This window comes from Neovison vison, chromosome 8 (genome assembly GCF_020171115.1).
Source record: "Neovison vison isolate M4711 chromosome 8, ASM_NN_V1, whole genome shotgun sequence".
In the NCBI taxonomy this organism is placed as follows: Eukaryota; Metazoa; Chordata; class Mammalia; order Carnivora; family Mustelidae; genus Neogale; species Neogale vison.
The window spans coordinates 25744641-25771431 of NC_058098.1; the positions used below are offsets into that span (position 1 = coordinate 25744641).

At 58.7% G+C, this 26791-nt stretch overlaps 1 protein-coding gene across 4 annotated transcripts in view; it reads left to right on the forward strand.

The window, feature by feature from the left end:
* NOL4L (nucleolar protein 4 like) overlaps positions 1–24134 on the forward strand; it is a 131171-nt gene extending 107037 nt beyond the window's left edge. For all 4 annotated transcript variants that reach the window (XM_044263252.1, XM_044263255.1, XM_044263256.1 and 1 more), the window contains 6 exons: positions 11790–12067; positions 13988–14173; positions 14251–14442; positions 14685–14807; positions 15146–15347; positions 19494–24134. In XM_044263252.1, coding sequence (XP_044119187.1) covers positions 11790–12067; positions 13988–14173; positions 14251–14442; positions 14685–14807; positions 15146–15347; positions 19494–19714 — 1202 coding nt within the window. In that variant the 3' untranslated portion in view covers positions 19715–24134. The remainder of the gene's footprint in view (positions 1–11789; positions 12068–13987; positions 14174–14250; positions 14443–14684; positions 14808–15145; positions 15348–19493) is intronic.
* Positions 24135–26791: the final 2657 nt, after the last annotated feature.

Below are 26791 nucleotides of genomic sequence, written 5' to 3' on the forward strand. Positions count from 1 at the left end.
CACAGAGCAGGTGGGGGGAAGTGTCTGTTGAATGAATGAGTGAATAGAAAAGCGCCCATGCGTGCGCACAGGCCAGGTGAGCCAGCAGGTGTCCTGGACTTCACCTGCGGGGCTAGGCCCGGCTCTGGGGCTGCTGCTGGCAGAGCCAGCCGAGGGCCCACTCCTTGATTTCCCCTTGATGTGCTCCACTGGCCTCTTGTTCTGCCCCTTCCTGAACGGAAAATGTGAGGCCTGGCCTCCAGAAGGGATGCGAGGGGGTGGGGAGCGGACATTACTCACCTCCCCGGCAGACAGGAAGCCAGCGCCAGGGGAGAGCAGAGGGTCCCGCTTCCCTCTTCCTGCACTGTCGTCTTCCTGCAGGGCCTTGGGGGTGGGGTTGGCTGGGCCGGATCCCTGGGCTGTCCTGGGGCCTTCCTTTCATAGCCTCTGGTTTGTGCCTCTGAGATGAGACCACGCCTCCAGGCCTTTGGGACCACCCCCCACTTTCCCCCTTCCCTCCCTCCAGTGCCCGGTGCCAGCCCTTCCTGCCTCTCCTCCTGTGCCCATTACCAGGCCATGAGGGGCCTTTGGTTCTCTTGGGGCTCTTAATCGGTTTTGTCATGCGAAGGCTGATAAGCCCTGTTCTGCCTTTGGGACAGAGATCCAGGATCCGGGTGGGCTTGAAGCTGCCTGAGGGCAGGCGTGCCTCTGGAGAAATGTATTTTCTGTTTCCCCTGGTTTCACAAGTGTTAGATTTAGTGTAGAAATTTTAAGAAAAAGAGCAAAAAAAAAAAATCAAAATGATCAATATCTGGGGCATCTTTTTCTCAGGACATAATAAAAGTCTTGTTTTCTTAAAAAAAAAAAAAAAAAGGCAGGGAGATCGTGTCGTGTTGCAACCCCTTTTTTCCTCCTAATGTCATCTGCCTCTCCTGTCAGTGATGTGGCGCTTTTTAAAGATGCCCAGTCATCCCAGTGACTGGAATCCCCATCCCCAAGCCAGCCGAGTGCTTGGAGCTCTGACCGAGCCTTTCCTACGGGGAAGGAAATGTCCTCTCCTAAGGAGAAGTGACTTGCCCAGACTGCAAGCGACCACAAGGGTCTCTCTGACCCTGCAGCTGGTGTTAGGGTCATTTGTGGGAAGGACATGCAAGTCCCTCTTTTTCATTACCACAAACGGAGCCACAGGGAGCCTCCGTGGGGCCGAGGCCCTGCACCTGCCCGAGTGTCCTCTTCTGGGCTCTTTCCCCAGTCCCGACCGTGGAGTAGGTGCTCCACAGATGGCCTTCCAGTGGCCAGGGGCAGAGCTGGGGGGCCAGCGGAGTCCCCTGGGCAGGCTGTGTTTGCTGTGATGTTGAAGGCAGGCAGAGTGGGCCCAAGTCATGCCCGGGAAGCTCAGGGAGCCGGTCCGGTGCGGGATGGGCAGGGAAGAAGATGCTGAATGTCTGGGCTGGGGATTGCCTGCATCCCGCATCTCTAGAAGCTCCCTTTGACTCCTAGCTCCAAACAGGAGAGCTGGAGCAGAGAGGGCCGCAGCCAGGAGGATGGAGCGAGGTGGGGTCACCTCTGTGGGCCAGGTCCAGGCTGGACACGGCTCCCTGCAGGCAGGCCCGGGGCGTGTGAGCTGGTTCTGGCCTGCCCTGCCTGGGCCCCGCGAGGTGGTCTTCAGCGAGTTGTTCACTCCGATTCTCAGCTCCGCTGACTGTAGCCCGGTGACTGTGACCATCGAGCCTGGGGTCCTTGGGAGTTCTTTGTGAGAAGCCCAAGGCTTCCTGCTGGCTGGCTCTTGTGGCCTTGGGTAGGGCCCTCCGCTGGCCAGAAAGGCAGCCTGGGCAGCAGGGGCCGTCCCTCTTTTCCTCACTGGCCTGTGCCTCTCCCCAGGCACCTTCCCTGTCCCTGCAGGGCCGTGTGCCGGGGAAGTGGGCTGGCATGGCCACGCTGCCCTGGCCCCAGGCTCAGTTCTGCCTCAGCTTGCTCCTTACTCCTTGCTCTGGGGCCCAGGGCGGATTGCTCCCCCTGCCACACGGCGGGTTCCGCACACGCCTGTGACCTGGAGGCGCGATGCGTGGTCGTGGGGCATTTCCTCATCAGTGGCCGGCCGGGTGCTGGCAGTGGTACTGGGCAACCAGGGCCCGCTCCCTGCTCTTGGCTGGCATGTGCAGGCTGGGGGGGTCTCCTCCGCGCTGCTCCCTGTTCCCCGACCCTTCCTGAGCCCCACTCAGTCCAGTCCTGTGTCTTTCTCTGTTCAGGTCCCTCTAGGTCCCCTCTGCCCCGGGACCCCTGGGTGGTCCTTACATCACACCAGTATCCCCAGAGAACAGAAGAACAGCTCCTGTTCTCCTCCTCCCCCTGGCCCGGCCCCAGTCTTGCTTCTTGGGTGAGGGCTGGAACGGGAGGGCAGGTACTCACCACGGGTCCTGGCCTTTTGTGAGTTCCTGTCCCACACCCCACCCACGTGCACCAGGACCCCACTTCTGGATCCGGCCGCCTGCAGCCCAGGCCTCCACACGGGCAGGCCACTGAGCAGGCCACTGTGAGTTCGTTCTGCTGTCCAGGGAAAAGGCTTCTGGGCAGCTGCTTGCCGCCTGTGTCCCAGCTGTTGTGTGGGCCGCCGAGGATGCCACAGGCGTGTACTTGGCGGGTGGCGGGGGGGATGCTGCTCATGCGAGGGGGCTGGGGGTGCAGAGGAGCCGGGACCAGGCCACACGGGCTTGGTCACCGGCACTACCCCGAGCCCTGGATCCTTAGTGTTCTTTGTAGGTGGCACCTGCCCTCCCACAGGCCCATGGCTGGGGTTAGAGCTCCAGGGCCAGTAGCTGACTCCCTGTGGACCCCACGTTCAAGGTTGGGTACCTACCCTGCTCACAGTCCTGTCCAGGGGGAGGATTATGGCCCCTTAACCATGGCCTCCCAGGGATGGCTTCTAAGGGACCTTCCCAGCAGTGAGCTTTTATACTGAGCTTTTTCTCTTCCACACTGTTGATCTTGGCCCTGCCCCTCCCCCCGCCTCCAACCCTACCTGTCTAAGGTGAGGCTGGAAGGTGGGTCTGGGCCTTGGTCTCTGGCTACAGGTCATACCCCCTCCCTCCAGAGCAAGAGCTATTTGTTCCTATTCAAGGCTCCAGACAACTTCACCGAATGTTCCCTGTGCCCTGCCCTCCCCTAAGGCACAGAACTGGGCCCCAAGTCCTTCCGGTTATTGGCCATGGGCCACCCTGGCAGTCCTGGGTCACAGGAAAGTATCCATCATCAGCTGGGCTGCAGGCTGCACGGACAATGCTAGGCTGTCCTGGCCTCTGGCCACTGAGGGGTAGGAGAGGCTGGGAGATAGCACCGAGAGATCCCTTTATTCCCTGGCTCAGGCCGGGCCTTGTGCAGGCTGCTAGGGTCTTAGGCCCCCAGATGCCGGGGGAGGACATTAGAGTAAGACAGGCTCCTGAGGTGAGGCTCACCTGCTAAAGAGGGAAGAGTGAGACCCCCCCCATGCTCCCCCACCACACATCCACCTGGAAGATGTGCCTGGGTCTGCTGGGCAAGGAAGTGGGAGTCTTCCCGCTGCTCCCGCCCCTCAGTCTAGGAGTCATTAGCCCCCAGCTTCCTGTTGACCCTCTGCGGACACAACCCCCACTGTGCTGGAGAGAAGGCCCGGGGCTGTTGGCAGGGGGGACATGCAGGAGAGACACTGCCACCCCTGGCCTGTCCAAGGACAACCTTCCCAGGAACCAGGAAGTGACCGGAGCCATGCTGGCGTCATCATTCTGACCTAAGGACTGGGATGCACCAGCCCTGGGGCCAGCTTCCGGGTGGGCTGGAGTAGGACCTGCCAGGGCCCACAGACGGCACACGGGCACACATGGGCTCTGGGGCCCAGGCCCTGCCCCGTGAATCATTCACACATGGTCGCCTGGAGTGGCTCTGTTTGCTCTCAGAACACATGATTTGTTTTGGGGGGGAGGGGAGGGGAGGGTGCAGGGAGCATCTTGGCTAGAGCTTTGTTCATTGAATTAACATTGATTTCTCGCTGCCTGAGCTTGACTTAGAGGGTGGGGCCAGGGAGATGTAGGGCCTGGGAAGACACAGACCCAGCCTGTCCAGAGTGGGAACATTTCTTCCGGGGCGGGGAGGGGGGAGTGTTGGGCCAGTGTGTGTTGGGGGAGAAGCAGTTGGAAACAGGGCAGTGGTAGAGGTGGGGCCAGCCCATAGCATAGATGGGCAAATGGAGGCCGAGAGAAGAAAGAGTGTGGGTGCTTTGGGAAATGAGGGGCCCATCCAGGCTCTGCCACTCACTCTGTGTGACAGCAGTGACTTCCCTCAGGGAACCTCTGGTTCCCCAGAGTCAGGGACAAGGAGTGTGCTCAGCCTCTGACACCCGCTCAGTATCCATCCTGCTGCCGGGGGTGCCGGCCACCGGCTCCCGGCACCCAGACTCATCTTTGGGTTGGATCCCAGGGTTCCTGCTCTGAGACAAATGGTTTCAGTTTTAGGAGAGAATCCGGAAAGCCTAGGTCTGCACTGTGGTGCTGTGGCCGCGGACAGCCGGTGCGGAGGCTCTGGGACGGGCGTGTGCTGCGCGTCGGGGGCGCGCGGGGTGTCAGAGACTTCCTAGGAGGAAGGTCAAATAGCTCCGTTTGAGCACAGTATCGATCACTTGTTGAAATAAGATTTTGAATATATTGGGTTAAATAAAATAGATTATAAAAATTCTTCCTGTTTCTTTTCACTTTTTAACTGTGGCCACTAGGAAGTAGGAGATCCGTGCGCGACTCGCGGTCTCTGCTCGAGGCTCCGAGCGCCCGGGGGTCTGGGTGTCCGTGCTGCTCTGGGGGCCACCAGCCTTTGGTAGGGCAGGAAGCTGGGGGCTGTGGCGTAGAGGTGCTGGTGTCCCTGGGCCGGTGGCCCCAGGAGCCTGGTGGGGAGCAGGGGCCAGCCCGCCACAGGAAGCATGAGGGCGGAGGGCCCCCCGCAGGGTGGGCAGCCGGGGCCTGAACACCAGACGATGAGCTGCGCACCCAGTGTGGCCCCATCGTGCGGGGACGGTGGGATCCCGGGGGTACTGCCGCCTCCAGCTCTTCCGCGTCCCCCGTTTGACCCTGAGGCCCTCCCCCTTCCTTCCGGGAGGAAGAGCAGGGTAGCCTGCCAGGAGCCTGGTGCTCCTGGGAACTATGCATCATGTAAACAGGGCCCGAGCCGCTGGCCTTTGTCAGAGCAGGCGAGCCCCGGCCCCAGTGCGGTACGGTGCGGTGCACCCCCCAACTGCAGCCCGGAGCCTCCCGCAGCCCAGAAGCAGGAAGGGCTGCTCTTCTGACGCTTGTCTCCCAGGCCTGGTATCTCCACTTCCCAGCCCACAGCAGGGGCCCTAGGGCCCCCGGCTCCAGCACTCCGCCCTCCCTCCTCCGTCCCCAAGTCCAGCCTGTTGGGCTCTCATGTGTGAATTACTGATGCCTCCTCCCCAGCCAGGCAGGGCTGCCCCGCCGAGGGCAGCCCCCGGTGCAGGAGGTGCGGCACCTCTGGCCCCAGGAGGCAGCCTGCCCTGGGCCGTGTGCCCGGCCCCCGGCACGGCGTGTCTTCCCACCTTGGCCCAGGCCGCGGTGGGAGCTGGTATGGGTCACCCACAGGGAGAGGGCGCCGCTGGCCGGGGGGCCCCAGAGCCCGGTGTGGCGATTGGCGGCTCGCACAGAGCCGGGCTTGTGCGGGCTGCGGGGCACTGGCGCCCACATAAGGGCATTGTTTGCCGAGGTAAAAGGGGTTTTTGTCTCCTTCTGGAGACGGGACAGAGGGAGGAACAATTTCCCCCATTCATCACTAATTCCCCCATTTGAATAGCAGCACATTGCCCCACGGTAAATAGACGGGCACCGCAGTCCTTCCCTGCCCTGGGCACTCTGGGCACAGGTGGTGGGCTCTGTGTCCTGCCCAGATCGGGGCATTGCCCTCTGCCAGAGCTGGGGAGTCCTGGCTGGGGGGAAATGTTCAGAAGGGGTGCATTCCCCAGTAGCTTCCCCGTGGCTGCCCAGCATACCCTTTTCTCCGTCACTTAGACTGTCCCAGGTGGGGGGCAGTCTTGTCCCCGCCGGTATTGTTCGTTCTAGGCTCCAACAGCCTGGCCTCGGGCGGGTTGCCCGTCCCCAAGGGGCCTCCTGGCACAGCAGCCCCGATGAGGCCGGGGCGGAGATGAGAGGGTCCCTTCCAGCTGGGTGTGGGGTGGGTTCAACTGGCACACGGCCCTGCCCACAGAGTCGCATGGCTGGAGGCCTGTGCCCAAGGAGGCCCAACTCCTGCACCCTGCAGGTCGGGCCCCACTGCCCATGGGGCCAGCTGGGTGCTTTCACAGGGTCATAAAGTGTCAGAGCCCAAGAGGGCGTCAGCGGCAACTCCCTGGACTGCAGATAAGAGGAGCCAAGGAGACGGGCTGTGCCCAAGGTCGGGAGACAGTGAGGCCCTGCACCTGCTTCCCCCACCCCCTACTCTTGGGGTTTGAGTACCGTCTATAGCTCCTTTAAGTCCCACTTTTTTGGAAGGGGTGGGGAGGAGGGAAGGATTCAGAGTGGACGGAAGCTTCAGCCTGGGGTGCTGACCCTGCTCGCTGTTCCTTCTTTCCCTGAACAGTGCCACGCGCTGCCACCAGACCTTCCTGGGGGTGTCAGTCACCTCGGGACGGAGCCAGGGGAGCAGACCCGGGGCCTGTGGTGGTGGGCCTGGCTCCTGGCTCGGGCACCAGTCCCTCCACTCCTCCCAGAGGGAAGACTATGGACCACTCAGAGACCAAACCAGACGCAAGTGATGCAACCCTGCTTCCACTAAGGAAACCGTTGGCTCCCATAACCAGAAAGTCTAGGTGTCCCTTGGCTTGGGGCACAGATGGATGTGGGGGTGGGGCTGGTGGGATTTGTCCGAGCCAGCTATCAGCTCTGCCCCGCGGACTGGGCGGCCCTGGGGGGTGCGGAGGAGCACTTCTCTCCAGACATTTCAGCCAGATCCCAGGACTGACTTCCGTGTGTCCCACTTGGTCAGATGCCTGCTGATCACTGGGATAAGCTGGGCTGACTGGCCAGGTGTGGGGCATGTGGTCACCCTGGAAGATGCAGGGTGCCCTCACCGGAGGGAGGGGTATGGTTTCTGGAGAGGCAGGAATGACCTGCTGCAACCCCCCAACCCCCAATACAGCCCTACTCGATCTGGGTCTGCAGGGGGAGAGGGGGCGGGGCACAGGCCACTGACACAGTATGTGAGAAGGTGATTAAAATGGCTCTGGAAAAAAGTAGGTAAAGGGGTCAGCATGTCAGAGTGGGGGCGGGGAGGTCTAACTGAGAAGGTGACCTTGAAGCAAATCCCTGGAGGGGAGGTGATGCACCAGAAAGAGCGCGGGGGACAGTGTCCTCTAGGGAAGAGCAGGTGGAAAGATTGTACAGCTGGAGAGGGGTGACAGCAAGGGGGCTGCCTCTGGAGGGAGTCTGGTGCCTGATTAGGGTTTGAACTCCGTCCCTGTAGCTGCCACTGCCTTGGGGGCTGAAGGACAGATCCACTCCCCCCACCTCGCCCTCCCCAGCAGCACCTTTGCCCCCACGGGGTCTTCTCCGCTTCCTCCTGGGAGGCTTCCTCCATGGGCTATTGCCAAAGAGCCTTCCCTCCTTTCCTCCCTTCTTCCCTCATGGTGTCCCGCCCTCCTCAGGGTGAGTTCTGGAGATGGGCCCTGCCTCGGGGCTGGGGGCAAAGGAGCAGGGATCAAAGGCCGGAAAGCTCACAACTCTCCTTTTGGAGCCATCTCTTCCAGAACCCCTGGAGTATGCGCCCCCAGGACAGCGACCACCCCTCTCTTCATTGTTGTGTCCCCGTGTCCTGCATGGGCCGGGAGGCCGGGCATCTTCCAGGCGCTGCCCACTCCCTCCTCCCCCTCACTGTGCCGACCCCAGATCTCACTCCTTCCCGCAGGGCTGGGCTCTGAGGGGCTCTGGGGGGCCCAGGGAGGCCCGTGTGTGTGTGTGTGTGTGTGTGTGTGTGTGTGTGTGTGTGTGTAGATGCGTGATGAAGTGAGAGAGTGTGGGGTTTAGAGAACCAGCTTTTATTTTTTTTCCTAGCACCTACTCTTTATACCAGGTATTTATACCTTATAAATCCTATTTTACTGGCATGACACCCCTTTGGAAAGGAAACTGAGCCTCAGGGATGTAAAGTGGCATCCGCAAGTTCACATAGCCCCTGTCCGCCCCACTCCCCATCCCGTCTGCATTCTGCCTAAAATCCGCGGCCTCTCTGGTTGGCAGAAAGTGGACCCAAGTTGTTGGCAGTGCCGTGAGCAGCCGGTGCCTGGGCAGGCAGTGTAGACACGCAGTGGGCATGCTAGGCTGAGGTGGCCTGAGCAGAGTGACTGGGGGCACATGCACTGTGACTCTTCTGTCCCTCCGGTGAGCCCTGCGTGTGGCTGGCTTTCCCTGTCCCAGCTGTGGTGTGGAGGCAGGAGAGCGGTGGCCTGCTCAAGGTCTTGGGTGGTTTTTTTGTTCGGGGGGATTTTTGTGGTAAATAATTACAATGTTAAAATTGCCATTTTTATTTTTCCGTATACAATTCAGCAGCATTAAGTACCTTGACGGTGTTATGCGAGCAGCCCCATTATTTCCAAAAGGCGGTTTTCATCACCCCAAACTCGACATCCATGAGGCAGCAGCTCCCCGTCCCCACTCCTCCCTGCCCCGGGGAGCCCTCAGATGTTCCCTGTCTCTGGGAAGGTGCCTATTCTAGACACGGTGTGGAAACAGAACGTCTGTGTCCGTCCTATTGTACCTCTTTCACTTGGCGTGATGTTTTCCAAGTTTCTCCACGGTGTAGCAGGTGTCAGCACTTCATTCCTTTTTACGTCTACCTGATATTTCAGTGCACGCATAAGACCCCATTTTGTTTTATCCATTTATTTGGTGAGGTTTTTCAGAATGTAAACAATGTAAGTCAGTCATTAATCGTTTACAATCTGGATATTTACAGAATGGTGCAGATTTCCGGTTTCTTCTAAACACTGGGAATGCATGATCTGGTTTCCTGGTAGCTCACGGTCCCACCTGCCCGGCCACTTCCCTGGCTAGCCGAGGGCAGCATCTGAGCAGAGGGAAGCAGGGTGCTCCGAGCAGAGCTCATACCTGGGGCTGGCCGGCTGAGCAGCACAGGTGCACAGTCCCGGGGCGAGGGGCTCTGCAGCTCCAAGATTGCCGACCACCCTGGGCTCCTGAGCTGCAAGAGGCTGGGGAGTAGGCATCCCTCCTCTGTCCCCCCCCCCCTCCCAGAGAGGTTTAGGGCAAGGAAGTTCCCTCTTCCCAGGAGGTAAGCTGGTCAGGGAGGCAGGCGGTTGGGAGGCCACATCTGAGCCTGTACAGGGGTGGGGCACTATGGGAGGCTGTGGGCCCGATGCTCATGCTGAGCGCTGGGACATTGGCTCACTGTGTGCCAGGCCCGGTGCCCCCCTAGTAACCCCTCCTCTTGGAGGAGGACAAAGCCTTCCAAGGTCAAATAGCCGGCCTATTGGAGATGGTGCCAGGCGTGAAGTCTCAGCTCCAGGGTGGGCTAAGTATGGGCTCCTGCTAGAGCAAACAGGAGCTCCTGTGATCAGCCAGTCTGGGTGTCCGTCCTGGCCTTCCAACTCCTCAGCTCCAGAAGGCTTCTCCAGCACCAGGTCCTGCCCTGATGGGAGGTGGGCAGCTGTCAGGACTCAGCCCAGGCCAGGCTAAGGAGGCCTGAAGTATCCCCAGGAGGGAGGGACACCAGCTTCCTCAGGGCTGTGACTGCTTCCTTCCTAGGGACAGTGGAGGAAGCCTGCCCTGAGGAGGCAGCATTGAGCCAGGCCTTGAAAGCAGACTCAAATGTTCTGAGCTGGAAGCAACATGCAGGCAGACAGCAGAGCGCAAGCAGAGGCCTGGAGACGTGAGGCCTTGCGGTGACCAGCAGAGGGGGACAGGGCTTCAGAAGTCCTGGGACTAAGAACTCAGCGGCCGGGAGTCTGGCCTGTGTTGTTGTGTATTACTCAGCGGGCTGTGGAGAACAGGAAGGTTATGGGGTGATGAAAAAGGTGGGGTGGAGACTTGGGTGGGGCTGAGGGGAGGGAGGGCAGCCGCTGACTCCCCTGTGGTTCAGTAACGTGCCTTGGTCCCTCCAGGAGGGCTGGCACCTGGGTTGTCATCATGACTCTGTTTCCCAGCCTGGGGCTGGGACTGGGCCAGCCTGCAGTAGGTGCTCAGTAAATGCTGCTAGGTAATTTGTTCATTCCACAGCCATCTAGCTCGGTCGCTGGAGATGCTGCGGGAGGAGAACCTGGCACTTCTGTGATGGAGAAGGGGGAGGCGGATGGGTGGTGAGGGCCCAGAGGTTGCAGGGCGGGCGTAGGGTGGGGACGGAGTCTGGGGTGAAACGGGGCCAGCAGGGAAGCTGTGGGGCGGTGAGCCTGAAGCTGACCTGCAGGAGGATGCGGGGAGCAGTGGCTGCCCAGAGGAAGAGGAGGAGGAGGGGCAGCCTGGCCCAGGGGACCTGCGGCAGCTGAGGGGGAGGGGTGCCACTTCACCGCGGCCTTTCCCATCCCCCTCTGCCCGGGGCTCGGCGGCTTGATGGGCAGCTCGGCCCCGCCCCTGGGCTGCCGGGAGCCCAGCGATTGGTTGGGGCGCTAGAGCCGCTCGGTCGCCATGGGGACACTCTGGCGGTGCGCGTGCCCAATGCCCAACCCCGGGGACTAAATCTTCATAATCTGCTGCCTGGGAGAGTGGGGGTGGGGTCTTGAGCGACCCTGGCCTGGGGGAAGGGGTGGCCTGGGAGGCGGTCATGTCTCGCCGTGGCAGCCCCTCCCCCAGCCGCTCTGGGTGCTCGTGCCGTGCCGAGTAGCCCGGGCACCTGGGCGCCACCGGGAACCACGCGGTACTCACCTGACAGTGACCCCGGGAGCTCGAGGAGCTTTGGCCTCTGCCTCTGCCGTCTCAGCTGATCAAGCAGGAGGCTGGGCCTGGACTCGGGAGAGGGGCCTGGAATTTTATCGGAAAATGTCTAGCCCCTTCGTTCAAGTTTGTCTCTCCGGATTCCCCAGGCAGTGCTGTGCTCTCCGCAGCAGGGGGCGCCCGCAGCAGAGCTTTGTTGGGCTGTCACCTCTGGAAAGCAGTGGTGGCCCACTGAGATGCAGGGAATGCAGACCCCAGACACTGCAGCCCTGGCTGGGGCTGTCCAAGGCCACATGGCCTGGCACCAGAGGCGGCTGTGGGGGACAGGCTGTGTGTGGGTAGGCTGGCAGGACTCCTGGGCCTGCTTGCAGCATGGAGTGGGTAACTGAGGGGTGGGGCGCACAGTGGGGCATTAACCCTTTCTCCTTAGCAAGCCTGCTTGGGGGAGAGGGTGTGAAGGGGCAAGGCAGTGATGAGTTAAAGGAAGTGGTGGTGCTGGTCCCGCCCCAAGCGACCTCTGGGGAGTCTAAGGACCTCTGGCAAGCAGCAGGCTGGTCGGACTTGAGGCTGCAGCCACTCATGGCCAGGGCCTGGAAGCTGGGCCTCCCTGGAGCCTGGGTGTAGTGGCGTGGGGGTGGAGTGTGGGAGACCAGCATGGCCTGCACCCCCACCATGGCTGCTCCTGCCCTGACGGCCTGGGCAGGGGGACCCTGCATCAGGTGGGGGCAGAGCTAGCTTCTTGGAGCCCCTAAAGGGGACCGCTGTGCTCACCTCCTACCCAGAGATGCTGGTGTAGACAAGATGAGGCCAGTATTCCCTGTGGCTGCCGTGGCCATGACACCCCTGGGGGCTTTAGGGGACAGTAGGTGCTGCGCTGAAGACTTATACCCAGGGCTCTCGTTCCAGATGACTCCTCCTCTGAGAGTGGCAGTGGCAATGGTTCCTCCACCCTGAACCCATCCACCTCGAGCAGCACGCAGGGCGACCCCGCCTTCCCAGAGATGAATGGCAACGGCGCTGTGGCCCCCATGGACTTCACCGCCACCTCCGAAGATCAGCCCATCAACCTGTGCGACAAGCTCCAGCCAGGCACGGCGCTCGGCACACCCTCCTATCCCTCCGATGGCTGCGGCACCGATGGACTGCGGAGCCGTGTCAAGTATGGGGTGAAGACCACCCCTGAGGTGTGTGGGGCTGTGGGCCCCCCTGGAACCATGAGCCTCCTCCTTCCCGTGCAGGGCAGAGTGGTGGAGGCTGACATGAAACCATCTGTGTCCAGAGCTGTGATGCCGAGGCTGCTATGCCCTGTGTTCTGTGGAGGCTCTGGAATGAGATCACACAGGGTGTGACCTTCTTTAAGCATGTGTCACCAGCTGTGAAGAAGCCTTAGTGGAGGTGGTGGGTGAGGTGTGGCCTGTCCCCTCTATCCCAGAACAAAGTCAGCTGCAAATTCAGCAGCATGGGGCCGTACTGAGCACGGAGGCCCTGCCTTTTGTGGCTACTTTGCATGTTTGTCCCCGTTTTGCAGATGGTGCAGAGAAAAAACAAGGCCTCTGAAGCCCCAGGGATGTGGCTGTTTGAAATTAGGTAGATCAGGCTGATGGGTGCACATGAGGGAAGGGCGGCCAATGCCGGTGCTCCCCCCACCAAGCACTACCCCCTGCCTTCGGGCCCTCCCCCACACTTCTGCAAGCTGCCTCTGGGCCACTAAGGTTTCCTGCAGTGGTACGCTGAAGCACTGGGCACAGGAACTCTCTCAGCAGAGTTTTTTCCTGCCAGGGCTGCAGGGCCAGAGGTGACTTTGGGAGCCCTGCACCCCTGGGCGCCAGCCATGTACCCCTACACATTTTCCTCCCCTTCCCTGGGCCACCTGCTGCTGCAGAGAGCATGAGGTGGGGGCCAGGCCTTGCCTCTGATGGCCTGTTTCACGGGAGAATTCTTTACAGATGAGTGCGTGTTCAGTTGTCACTGTGTGTCCGAGCTCAGGCCACGGAGCAGGGGCAGACCTAGCTGCTCCCTGCACTGAGCAGAGGGCTGCAGAGGGGGAGTCCGCTGCCATGACCTCAGGCCACGCATGGGCCACGGAAGTGAGATGGGGCATCAGTGCCACCCGCAGCTTGTGTCTTGTGGTTCTGTCTCCTCTGGCCCCAGCACAGGCTTGACTAGGGAATGGCTTGGGAATGTGACTTGCCCAAGGTCCGGGAGGTCTTCTGACTTTCCACGGCAAGTCTGGCATGACCCAGCGGGAGGCTGGAGGACCTGGGTGTCTCTGTGTATGGATCAAGAGCCGAGCACCAGGCCTGGGGCCCTGGGAGGGCTGACCCCTTGTGGACGGTCACAGGAAGCCCGATGGTGGCAGCTACTGTGGGTCTGGGCGCCTGTCCATGTCCATCTTCATCTGTTTGCTCTACAACAAGAGCGGTGTTCCCCAGGAGAGGCTTATTCTGGGAGGAGTTCCCGTGGTGGGAAAAGACAGCAGGGTTCCTCTGCTGGTGGGCCAAGCCTGGTTCCCATTCCCCCTTCCTACACACACACTCTGTGTGGGGTCTCACAGGGCTCCCTGGGGGGCGGCAACAGACAGGAGAACCCCAGCCTGGGAGCTTCGGAAATGTACTCTGCCTAATGGACCTGTCGCCTTGGCTGGTTTCTTCTCCCAGCCCATCTGCTCCTCCTCCCTGACAGCATGCTTGCCGCCTGCGTGACAGCTCGGTTGCCAGCTCAGGGTTGCCGCCCCTTGGGATCAGGGAGGAAAACCCTAAAGCCAGAACCATTCTTGGCAGAACCAGAAGAGGCTGGCTGGTGGTGGGACCCCTTCCTGCGTCTGCCTGTTCCCTGCATGATGTGGCGGGTCCTGGTGTGGGCACAGCTGCCCAGGACAGCGCTGACACCCCTGCTTGGCGCCTCCGGGGCCCCGGGCCTCTGCTGGCATTGCTGTGGGCAGGCAGTCCTGCCTCTGGCCACGCAGGGAGGGGAGGCGACACAGGCCCTCAAAACTGTGGCTTGTGCGGCAGCCAGGTGTGCTCACCATCCCAGTCCCTTAGCTCACCATGGCTGTCAGACCGAAAGCGGGCCCAGTCTGACCCTCTGGCCCTTGCCTCTCTCAGTCACCCCCTTACAGCTCTGGGAGCTATGATTCCATCAAGACTGAGGTCAGTGGCTGCCCTGAGGACCTGACGGTGGGCCGGGCCCCCACAGCAGATGACGACGATGACGACCATGATGACCATGAGGACAATGACAAGATGAATGACTCTGAGGGCATGGACCCTGAGCGCCTCAAGGCCTTCAATGTGAGCACCGGTGAGGGATGGGCAGGGTGGGGGCCACAGCCACGGCCAGCCCTTCCCACAGCCCATGTCTCCCACAGATGTTCGTGCGGCTCTTTGTGGATGAGAACTTGGACCGCATGGTGCCCATCTCCAAGCAGCCCAAGGAGAAGATCCAGGCCATCATCGAGTCCTGTAGTCGGCAGTTTCCCGAGTTCCAGGAGCGGGCCCGCAAGCGCATCCGCACGTACCTCAAGTCCTGCCGGCGCATGAAGAAGAACGGCATGGAGATGGTGAGCCCCTCCTCCCTTCCTGCGGGCCCCAGCCAAGCCCCAGGGCCCCTGGGTGGCCCCTGGGCCAGATACCTGCCCTCCATCCAGCGATCCCGGACACACAGAGGGAGCTGGGGCCCAGAACAGCTACTCCACTGCAGAGATCATGGGCCCAGAGCCCACAGCCCAGCCCTGTGTCAGCACCGTTAGGGCAGGGGTCTAGGTCAGCCCTGACGCAGGCTCTTTCCCTGTTCTGCCTGCAGACTAGACCCACGCCTCCCCACCTGACCTCGGCCATGGCAGAAAACATCCTGGCAGCTGCCTGTGAGAGCGAGACGAGAAAAGCAGCCAAAAGGATGCGCCTGGAGATCTACCAGTCCTCCCAGGTACCTGCTCTCCAGCAGGGTGGGAGTGCGGCCGGCAGTCATGCTGCAGACCCCCAGCCGGGCCGGCCGAGTGCAAGGGGGTAGGGGGGGACGGCGGGCGATCCCCAGAGCCAGACGGACAGACAGAACGGTGCTGGGGTGAATGCGCCCGGCACACAGGCCCTGCACTCCTCAGAAGTGTGGCCTCCGGTTGTTTTTAGCTGGGCGGGAACAGATCAACTCTGGCCCCCAGACACATGAGCAGAGTTCTACAGGGCATGCATGGCGCAGGGTCCCAGCGACAAGGGTCGGGACCTGCCACCCCTCTGATTCGTTCGCGCTTTCTGCCCCCTCTGCAGGACGAGCCCATCGCCCTGGACAAGCAGCACTCCCGGGACTCCGCAGCCATCACCCACTCCACCTACTCACTGCCAGCCTCCTCCTACTCCCAGGACCCCGTGTACGTCAACGGCGGCCTCAACTACAGTTACCGCGGGTACGGGGCCTTGGGCAGCAACCTGCAGCCCCCTGCCTCCCTCCAAACAGGAAATCACAGTAACGGTGAGTGTTGTACCCAGGCTGTCTGGGTACGCAGCGCAGCCTCAGGGAAGGGGGCTGGGCAGGCAGGGAAGCGGAGGCCAGATGGGAAGGTGAGGTAAACTTCAAGCGGTTAAAACACAAAGTCTGCCCGTCCTTTCTTGTCTCCGAGGCAGCTAGCTCCAGTGCTGGAGTGGATGCCCTGCCGGGCCTCTCCCTGCCTCAGCTCCTCGAGGGCCACCATGAGCCCCGAGTTGCAGCCAAAGCCCTGCTCTACCTGAGCTGCATCCTCTCCACACCCCTGCTTTACCCACGATGACCAAGGCTTAGTGAGGTGGTCACTGGGAATTGGTGGCAGAGCCAGCGTCTAGCCCAGGTACAGCCCAGTTCTGCTGTGGCCTGGCGGGGGGCAGGGGCGGGGCAGGGGAGAGGGCACACCCGAGTGGCTCTGGGCAGGTCACTGCCTTCTCCAGGCCTCAGCTCATGCCCCTGCACTATGGAGCCCCCTCTAGGTCCCCTGGGGCCTCAGTGAACCATCGTTCTCCCTACTCCACCCCCTGAAGCTGGTGATACCCTGGATGCTCCCCATGGTACTTCCCAGGTGCCACTGATGCAGACGGGACGCAGACCTCCCTGTGGTGTCAGGTGCTGCCCTGAGTGGGAACTAGAGTGTGCCCCTCTGGAGTTTGGGGTGGGTGGGGATGAACTCAGGGCCTCTTGGGCTGAGCACTTGGATTCTGTTCTGTGTGTGATGGGAGCCGCTGATAGGTTTTAAGCAAAGGAGGGCTATGAACTGCACTCTGCCTGCCCCCGTGATGAGATTGGAATCGGAAGGACAGGAAGCAGAATTTATAGCATGGAGGGTCATTCAAAGACGAAGGGGGGTGAGGAGGAGAGCTGAGGGTGACCCCAAGTTGCCTGAGTAGGTTGGAAGAAGGTGCCGCCCACAGTCCAGGAAACATTGGTTTGAGGTCTTAGCTGAACGTGCCTGACAGTTCCTCTTAAGCCCTTGTCGTTGGCTGCAGGAGACCCCTCACTATTCCTGGGCATCAAGGGAGGGGCTGGCCCCCTACCCACGACAGAAAGCCCAAAGCCCCCTCTGCTCACCTTGCCCCCTACCACCAGGAAGTGTGTGCAGGTCCCTGGAAGATTCCTGCCTGGGTTTTAACTTCTCATCCCTTCCTAATGCCTCTTAACCTAAAATAAGAGGCTGCCTGGCCTTAATCCCCGAAGCTGAAGCCAGAGCGACCGGCCGCAGCAAGAGGGGGGGGGACAGCTGTCCCAGAAGGGCTGCTTTTCTTCCAAGAATAAGAGCCAACTGACAGCCCTGCCAAAAGGGGACCCTGTTATGCGTATCCGAAGACAGGTCCCAGAGCAGGGAGGATAGGACCCCCTAGACAGACATGGCGAGCCTGAGGCTCCACACTTCCCAGGCCACAAGCGATGGGGACCACAGCCCCCCATCCCGCCTGGTGCCCCACAGCACGGCCTGTCTCAGGGCTGCAGCCGCCAGGGAAGGTAGTGGGCCTGTTGCCCTCTGGGCCCTATTCACGCCTGCCAGAGAGGCTCCAACAGCGCCCAGCTCTCCCTTTTTAGGGAGGCAGCTGGCTCTGTCCTCCCAGGGCCTCTGCTCCCTTCTGTAGGCACCCTGCTTCCTTAGATGTGGGCGGGGAAGTCACTGAGGCAGGGATCTGCTCATTCACCTGGGGCAGCCCCTGTCCTGGGAGCACTGGCTCACAGCCCAGCAGCTGGAGGAAGACCACCGGTGGCTGTCCCAGTCCTGCTGCCCTCCCCAGCGGCCATCAGCCCCATCAGCCATCCTTCAGTCACACTGGCGCTTTGACAGGGCTGCCCTGCTAGTGGCCCAGAGCACCTCACTGTGCTCATCGGCGGGGGTCAGTGGGAGATCAATCTGAGCTTCCCCAGAATCTGTTTGGCCTGCCTTTCCTGGGGGTGCTGGGCGACTTGCGCCCCCCTCCCGCTCCTCCAGCAACCACCCCTGAATGTCAGTACCCGAGCCTGCAGGAGGATGGCTCCAGAGCGGATGGGCTGCGGGAGATAGGGACAGTCTCCTGCCCACGCCCGAGCTACCGTCCGAGAGAGACAGAAGGACAGCTTCGAGCACAGGGCGGAAGAGGACAAGGCTTGGGGATCAGGGAGAGAGGAACCCCAGTATCGGTTCACACCATCTACGGCAGGTGGCTTCAGCCCTCCTGTGGTGTCTGGAGGAGCCACCCCGGGGCCAGCCCTGCAGCATCCAAGAGTCGGCAGAGGCACCCCTGCTCCCAGCCTGTCCCTGTGGCCCTTTGGCCACCCGAAGAGGAATTTACTGCCTGCTTGGCTGCTGTTTCCAGCCAAGTCACAGCCCTGCTCCTTCCACTTGTGTTTCATTTTAACAGGGTTAGCTGCTCCCTTGACTCTCAATTCCAAGGACATCCCTTACTTAGCAAGCCGTTTCCAAGGCTTCCTCCTTGATGTCCATGTGCTCTGGCCAGAGAGGAAACAGCCGCGGTGACGGATGGGCCCACCGCAGACTCCAGCCTCCTTCCCCATGAGGGGCTGCATCGGCTCTTTTCAGCGAGTTTTTTCCACGGTCTCTCCCAGCGTGAGGCTTCCAGCCTAGCGGCCTCCAGTGACCAGAGCTCAGCCATCTCTCTCTGTAGTGGCGTAGAGGGCCCCTGTAGTGCCCCTATAGATGCAAGAGTGAGTGGCACTAGCCACCCGAACCCAAGGGGTTGTGGGGAGACGGCTAGGGAGCATGGGCAGGCGTGGGCAGACGGTCTCCCCGAGGATGCTCCAGCTCCCACACCCCCAGACATGCTCTTCTTTGGCTGTGTCCTGGCTCAACACCTCAAAAGAATGTGTTTCAAATTCTAGGAGCCTCCGTGACTCCTGGGCGCCCATTCAGAAAGCCCTAAAACTTGTCTGGAAGCCCGTTCCCTGTGGGCCTGGCAGCTCCCAGCCATGCTGAGTTTCACAGGCCTGGCTCAGTCCCCAGCAGCCTCCTCGAGTTCCAAGACTTGGGGATGTCGAACAGGTGCCTGCAGCGTGCCAGAGCAGGCCTTGAGTTCAGGGGCCCGATCCAAAGCCTGCCATGCAGCTATGGAGCAGCCTGGGAGGGGCAAAGGGAGACAACCTCGTGGTCCCCTGCCACACACACTCCTAGGATGTTTCAGAAGACTTCAGGCTCCTTTGCTGCTGCCATCGTTCAGAGGCCAGAGGGGACTTCTCCAGATAGCGCCCCTGGGTCCTGTCCTGACCACCCCTGCCCTCACACACCTGCCCCACCACATCAGCCTTCCCCTCACTCGGCCACGGAAGACCACCTCAGAGGAGGGTAGGGATTTCAGGGTGCCATGGTTCATCAGAAACAGGCTTAGCACCCACAGCCCCTTCCTCCAACCTGGCACTCCCAGCCATTCCCCCGCAGAATGTGGTCACTCTCCGGCTGGCCTAGCCCCAACGTCTCCCCAGCCAAGCAAGGCACCTGGCATTTCTTCTCCCTTCCCTTTTCTGAGCACACACACTGCTATTTCTTTTCCCAGTCTTCTGTGGTTCCACTCTGGCCTCTAGAGCTTTCCACTCAATCATGCTTCTTGGGGTGAGGTGCCTGCTTACCTGCAGGTGTCCTGAATACCCTCTCCCTGGAAAGCCACCCCGTTAGGGGACCAACAGCACGCAGCCATCTGCACGGCACAGGCCACCAAGGGCCCTTCTCACGCTTTCCCTCAGCTGCCACCAGCTCCCAGGGGAAGCTCTGCTTTACCCCAGGGAGGGGAGTCTGGGGAGCACCATCCACCTGCGGTCCTCAGAAAGCTCCACAGTTGTGAGCAGAGGTGTGAGCGGGGCCAGGGAGCTAGAGTCAGAGTCCCTGGCCACGGGCCACCCTGCTCATGTGACCCAGGGCAAACCTCCCACCACCAGGCCTCCCCAACTTCCACCTATCGACCATAAGGTCCCCTTCCCCGCCGGACTGCCCTGAGGGTTCGCAGAGAACCTCACGTCTCATCTGCTGGTACCGGGCCCCATTCTAGGCACTAGGGTTCAGCTGTTGAGGCCGGAGCGCCTTAGCCACAGCAGGCCCCCAAGACGACGCACAGAGGGACGTCGCCTCCCGGATGCCATGTGAGGGTTCAGCTCCCCTCCTCACCTATGCTCTCCTCTCCACAGGGCCCACCGACCTCAGCATGAAAGGCGGGGCCACCACGGCCTCCAGCACACCCACACCCACACCCTCCAGCAACAGCACCAGCAGGACCATGCCCGCTGCCCAGCTCAGCCCCACAGAGATCAGCGCCGTGCGGCAGCTCATCGCCGGCTACCGAGAGTCTGCCGCCTTCCTGCTGCGCTCCGCGGACGAACTGGAAAACCTCATTTTACAGCAGAACTGACCCCGCGGCACCTGGAGTGCACTACCCTGGGGAAGGAGGCTGTCCCGGCCCGGCTTCTTGCCTCACCACTTGGTACATTTTGTTTTTTTGAAAGAGGTGGGATCCAAAAGAGCTGTTTCTAGCCACACACCAAGCACCTGCGACTTTGGGCACAAGGACACTTTTTTTTGGAATCTCACCACACGGGTGCTCTGACCTGCTTGGAAGAGGCCAATGGGGCAGCTTTGGAAGGGCTGGGGCTCCCCTGACAAGGCACTGGGGACGCAGCTCTATTTAGAATCATCTTCGTGGACCCTGATGTTAGAATCCCACCCCCAGATAATTACCTTTCAAGTCTTAGGTGAGCAGAATTGCATATTTATTGAGAAAAACAAAGTGGACCCTTTCTTCCTCTCCCCTTAGTAATTTATTTTTCTGAAAATGGATTCTTTTGTGTTTGTACAGATTGCCAGTCTATGTCTGTCTGATCAGAAGGATGTATCCCTGTGCCCTAACATTCCGTATCACTACACTGGCATGGGCTGGGGGCCAGCAGGGCGGGGTGCGGGGAGGCGGGCGCTGGGCTGGCTGTCCTCCTGCGCGCCCAGCACCGCCAAGCCGGAGGACCTCACCCACACCCAATGCGAAGCAAAGACAAAAATGGCTCCCGTACCCCCATTCCACAGATGCCCCAGTCACATGGTCTCCTGTATTCTACCTCACACTCCAGCGTGGGCTTTTTCCAGGATGTGCCCTGAGCCCGTTCTGAATGGCTATCTATCTCCCGACTCCCCCACACAAGGTGTCTGCCTGGGAGGTAAGTCCAGAGGGGTGGCCAGGACCTGGAGCCCAGAGAGGGCTGTGACCCTCACAAGCAGCAGCTTGCAGCCCCTTGGCCCCAGCCCTCCTGGCTGCTCAGCGGGACAGAGTGCTGGGGGAGAGCAGCTGCTCCGCAGGGCCCTTGCCCTCACCTGCCCCCACGGAGCCAGGTCTGAACACTTCTCCACACAGGCCCAGGGCCCTCAGACACCTGCCAGAAAGGGCCTGTTTCTTCAGGGTGGGCCCCCAGCTGTCATGCAGCCACCGAATAGGAAAAGCAGCTGTAAGCTCCTGGTCGGACTGTAGCTCCCGTCCTCTGCCCCCGGAGCTGGAATAAAGGGAACATCGATAGAAGTAGAGAAGCCACTTGGGTTCTCCGAGGACCTGCCCTTCTGGAGGGGCCAGTCCTGGAAGAAACCCACAATCCCTGGAGTGTGAAAAAGGGCAGAAAGAAAAGGCTGGCCTGGTTTCCTTCCTCCCCAGTAGGCACTTCCTCTTGCTCAGTGCAATACCTACCAGTGCTGCTAAAACCAGGGACTCACCCGGACCTCAGAAGGCCCCCGGGGCCTCTCCATGCAACACTCCGTAGCCATGACAGCAGCTCTCTGCTGCCCGCCCCTGCCCAGAGCCGGCAGAAGCCCTCTGTTGCCTTTCCTCCCTCAGAGCAAAGAGGCCCCAGGGGAGCCAGGGCTGTGTGGACCCTAGGACGGCCACAGCCACTAGACCCCAGAGCAGGTACCCCTTCCCAAACCAGCTTCCTGCAGCTACCTGCTCCCCAGCACTATGGCAGACCACCCTCAGGAGGGCCAGGGAGGGGCTCCTGCATGGATGCCCCACCCTGCCTCAGACCCATGCCCGAGCTGTGGGCCTTGGAGCCACTGAAAGGTAGGGTGCCCCTCCCCGTGCTTGCTTCCAGCCCCCAGTAGTTGGGAGCGGTCTTTCTCAAGTGGCCTCCAACGCCCCACCCAGCCACACCACCTCTGCCTTCCATCTGACCAATCTCCAGGCCTCTCTGGTCAGGACCAGGACACCCGAGTCTCCCCCCTTAGCACAGCACAAGCTCCAGTGCCCAAGGCCTGTCCCCCACCCCAACCATCCACACATCCAGCCCCACCTGCTCAGTGCTACTCCCCGACGTTTCAATTTGTGTAAATATTTGTGTGTGTGAACAATACTACAAAGTAATCAGTAGGTCTTTTGCAAAATGTTACCCCAGGCAATTTGTGAGAATCTTAATGTTAAAAACTGGCAGAGACAATCGCCACCTTAGAATTCTTGATACCAACTGCTTAACTTGTCATTCCCCATCCCAGAAACAGGCTCCCTAGCCAGGCTAGGATAGTGCTTTCCTCACAGACTGGAGTGAGAAGGGCTGGGAGGGGCTGCTGCCACCACCCCACAGGAGGGATTAGATCTAAAGATCATCCTAAATGTCGGTATGAGAGTCCCGCTTTCCTGAGCAGGCCACCTCAGCCTGCGCAGGCGCACTGGTGTGAGAGGAAGGCCTTGTGGGCCGGGGCTCCCCACAGCCCCTCTGGGACAGTGGATTCTGCCACAGTGCCCTTGCCACCTCTGTGGGCTCCTTCCCCGTGACGGCAGAATCAGGAGCAAGTCACTGTGTGGAAACAGCACTCTGTTAGTTCTTTCAGTCAGGGAACTTGTTCTGTTTTGCTTCAGTTTTCAAAGATGCAGTTTCGACCCCTCCCCCCTGCTCCTGACTAGGAGAGCACCGAAGAGCTGGGTCTGCAGGACCTAGCTCACTGCTGTCCCATCCCCATCCCTGTCCTCACCCTCACCCCAGGGACTGCCTTCTCCCAAAGGGAGCTTCCAACGCCCTGCCCCACAGCCATTTAAAATTCTCACAGAGGGCTTCAGGGCACAAATTCTCCATTGGGGATCCTAAGCTAAAAGGTAACTCAAGAGTAGAAGACACCAATTCAGAGTCTTTGCAGGGGGCTAAATCCAGCAGAAGGGTAGAATCAGGAGAAATGGGAATTTGGTCTTCATGGTAGACATCTATAGACCAGTAATGGTGTGACCCATCTGAAATTCATTTTACCGTCACCTCCAGTACAGTCTGTACCCCAGGACCGTGTTGGGGGGAAGGGGGACAGGAGGGGGCTAGCAGGGTTTTCAAGGATTTCAAACAGGTGGAACCCGGCCATCCCTATTCCTAAGGGCCACTTACGACTCCAGGGGTGGTTACAGGATTAACTACCAGTTCATTTTCAAAATGCTGCTTTGAACTCAGAGGGTTGATACTTTTAATTTGTAATTTTTTGTAAAACTTTTTACAAGATAGTAAAGTATTTCACCAGAATACCAGTTTCAATCCGTCCATGGTCTGATTTTTATATAATTTAGTGGTGCTTTAGAAACTTTGTTTTTGTTGTTTCTGAGCTAAACAGCTCAATCCTTTTTCGCCTGTATCTACCTAAGACCAATGTGAACCTTTGTATTTTTGCTCCTAATTTTGGACTCAGTGAAAGTGTACTGTTTACATGTACAGACGCCCCAGTCCCTGTGTGTTCTGCAAGACTCGCTCTTGAGGAGGAAGGTGCACCTCACTAAGCTCATCTGCTTAGCAAAGCCACAAAACAAAAACCTCTTTTTACCTGTGTTTCCACCTAAAAACAAAAACAAAAACCCTACACCACACAGAACTCAAGATTTGCTGAAAAATACTTTTTCTAAGCTCAGAAAAATCTCCATGTGGCAGATGGCCCATATGCCTCTGTGGTGTGATCCGTTAGGAGCAGGGGGCAGCGCCGAGATGTCCCAGCAGCTGCGGGGGGCGGGGGGGACCTGCGTGGACTCCAGGAGCATGCAAGCAGGACTTCACGGCAGAGCTGTGGGGTAGTGGAGGTCTCCCAGCAGTTTGGCAGGGGTGCGGGGGTGGGGGTAGGGAGGTGGTTCGAGGTGACTCATGGGACCTTCAGGGTCAAGCCACCTAGGAATTAGGGACAACCCAAGAGGTTGTCAATCCTCCAGTATAAATTAGACATGTTTTGGGACAGTGTGAATTTCTTATCGGAGATGAGGTTTTAGGACTTCCCCGTGCAGATGGTACAAGCATTCCTTCAGGGCTCCCCCCTGGAGGCAGCTTGCTCTGGAGGCATGACCTCTGAGGAGAGGCAGGCGGCTCCAGACGGTAAGCATATGGCACTTAAGACAAACCGCGGATGGCACCAACTTTTAAAGGTGACTCTTTATTACTTAATCAATGGCTACACCTCTAAATTATATTTTTACAGATATGCACCTATGCAACTTAACGTGGCTCTTCTAAGCAGGTGATGACTTCCTCCTCGATGCTCTATAAAAATTGTGTTCTATATAGTGAGTTTTTTCCAGTAAATGTGGCTTAATATTTTAATTCTTAGAATGTGTCTTCTCTATGTGATGCAACTAAATTCTGTTTGTTTGTGGAATGACTAGCACAGGCCAAGTCCCTCTCCCTCACTTAACAAAAGACCAATGAGCTGTTAATCGAGCTGTTATCTCCATGGTATTACTTGCTAAATGCACTGATTTCATAAGTATGTGGAATCCTTTTTCTTTTGAATCTGTATATCATATATAAGACTGAATCTACTTAATAAACACTGAATAACAAACCGGATGCTTCATTCCCACCGTGTCCTCTCAACAGCCCCGCCAGCCAGCTCTCTTCCTTGCACACCTGTGGAGGGCGGCACCGACCTGCCCTTCTGCTAGTTAAGGAGACCACCTTTTCCAGCTGGCGTGCTAGCCCACCATGGAAAGGCCCTCGGTAAACTTTCCTCAAATGAGTAAGCCTGTCATTTCTTTTCACACCTAGTCCATTGGGAAGAGAAGGAAACGAAAATTTACTAACACTCGTCGGGTGGCAGGCGCAGGCGGCCCATTCCCGGGGATGCCCACCAGTACCCCTGCAGACGTGCGCCCGGCCCTGCTCCTCCGGCCCAACTGAAACCAGGCTCCCGCGCACCGGCCCCTCAGTGCTGGCTTGGAAGACTGAGGGCTGTTAACCTGCAACACTTGATGTTCCGTTTGTCCCAAAACTCCCGAGCCCTCCTTAAGGAAAAAGGGCTGTTTACTTGTACACAGACTTTTTTTATCCTGCATATATCATTTAGGCTACACCTTGAGGAAAACTTCCAGGAATATGGCTGGGGGAAAACCTGTCATTGAGTTTGAAAAAACCATTCTGCAAGTTACAGGCATAAAGGTTAGTTTTAAAATTGTGTGTTCAGATACACAGACACACAATACATTGCAGTTTTTACGATGTTTGTTTTTTGTAGTGGCAGAATCTTTGAAACTCTATACAATACCCTAATATACGAAATAGATAAAAAGAGAGGGGCGGTGGCTTGAAGCCACCACAGCCAGGGAACACAGTGTGGGGCCAAGGTTCTTAAGATGAACAGGGACCGTAAAGCCAAAGACAGCAGCTATGTGCCTCTCTTCACACAACGTAGGGACCAAGGGCAGCAATGCCTCAGTGATTTCATGAAACGACTGTCCTAACCCAAACTATCCCCGCTGAGAATCACCAAGGGACCATGGAAACCCCAGGACCTGGGCCAGCGTATCAGAAGCCCAGCCCCACTGCCCGCAGAGCTCACCGGCACCAGGAAAGCACTTACCTCCAGATGAAGGACTGGCAGCTCCACTGGACAGGACGGGACGGGACAGAAGCTCCAGGATCGAAGACGAGGAGGAGACATTCCTCAAGGACGGAGAAGCGTTGCTTGATCCCTGGCTTCTTTACATGGGGCCCCAGGACCACCGCTGTCAGCAGTGGACAGGACATCATCAAACAGGAATGCCCCCACAGGAACGGTGAACTAAAATTTATTCGGTGACAAAACAGGCAAACCTCCCTGTACTCAGGGAGGGCAAGGGGAGAACATGCACCTAAGTGCAATTTTAAAGTAATGATGGAAAGGGTATTATTATGCTAAGCGAAATAAATCCTAGAAAGACAATTATCCCACTCATGTGGAATTTAAGAAACAAAATGGAGGAGCATAGGGAAAGAGAGGGAAAAATAAAATTAGATGAAATCAGACAAATTTTGAGAAACACTGAACTCAACAAACAGGGCTGCTGGAGGGGAAGGGGTAGGGGCATGGGTAGCTGGGCAATGGGCATTAAGGACGGCACGTGATGGAATGAGCACTGGTGTTACATGAGACTGATGAATCACTGAAATTTACCTTTGAAACTAATAATACATTAACTGAACTTAAATTTTAAAAAAATAAAATGATCATGCACTAGGGAAGCCCAGTTTACCAGAAACCTAAGAATCCTTTGCAAAGTCCTCACTCCCCTCCTGGATCTCTTGTATAAACCCAGATTTTATGAGGTTTATTACCAGTCAGGGGGCTCTTAAATGCGGGGTCCCAGCTGCCTCAGGAGCCGATGAGCCTTCTGAAATAGTTTGCCCAACTTCACGTGGATGTGCCTTCCTGGGGGCGAAGGTCTGGAGCACCCGTCGGGCTTTCCAAGGAGTCTGTGTTCCCAGAAAGGTTAAGGGCCACTGCACAGACAGCTGTCTCTTTTTCACTCTTACTTTCCTTGTAGGGCTTTCATCTACATCTTTTGGTAGTTAGTACAGGCTTTCAAATTGATGCACGGAGACAAGAGGAAGCATGGGGCACTGTCAACATTTGGTTTCAAGTCCTCGTCTCCAAGGTCACAAACTCACTTTCCCCATCAGTTTAGTCAGTGCCCACACAGAAGCACAACACAGCCTGTGCCACCTCCTCTTGGGAGGCAAGCAGGCAAAGGCTCTGGTCCCCCGAGGCCCCAATCATCAGCGGCTACTCTATTAAGCTCACACACACCCAACCCACACATCTCTTTCAAGCAGGATCTGACTTAAGAGCAGGATGGACGTAATAGTCACGATGCTCACCAGGCCAGTAGAATAATATCCTTTCCATATTCTGAACATTATTAGGGTTTCCTCATCCTTCAGATCGTGAGTTAAAACAGTCTCCCCTGCAAGGAACTCAGTCTCTAAACTTAGGACCACGTATTCAACCACCAAAGCTTGAGGTCAAAAGCCAGATGTCCGTTGAGAGGCCACACCACCCCTCAGTGCATGAGGCCCACCCCTCCACAGCCGTCCTCTGGGCCAAGGGGCAGGCAGGGGTCAGGGGCCATGCAGACTTCTACTCCGAGTTTGGGCAGCTACTGACCAGGTGCAAGCGAACGGTCTGGGCTACCTTCTACGTGCAAGGCGCTAACGATGAAGCAGGAATTACTGTCCCCATTCAGAGAGGC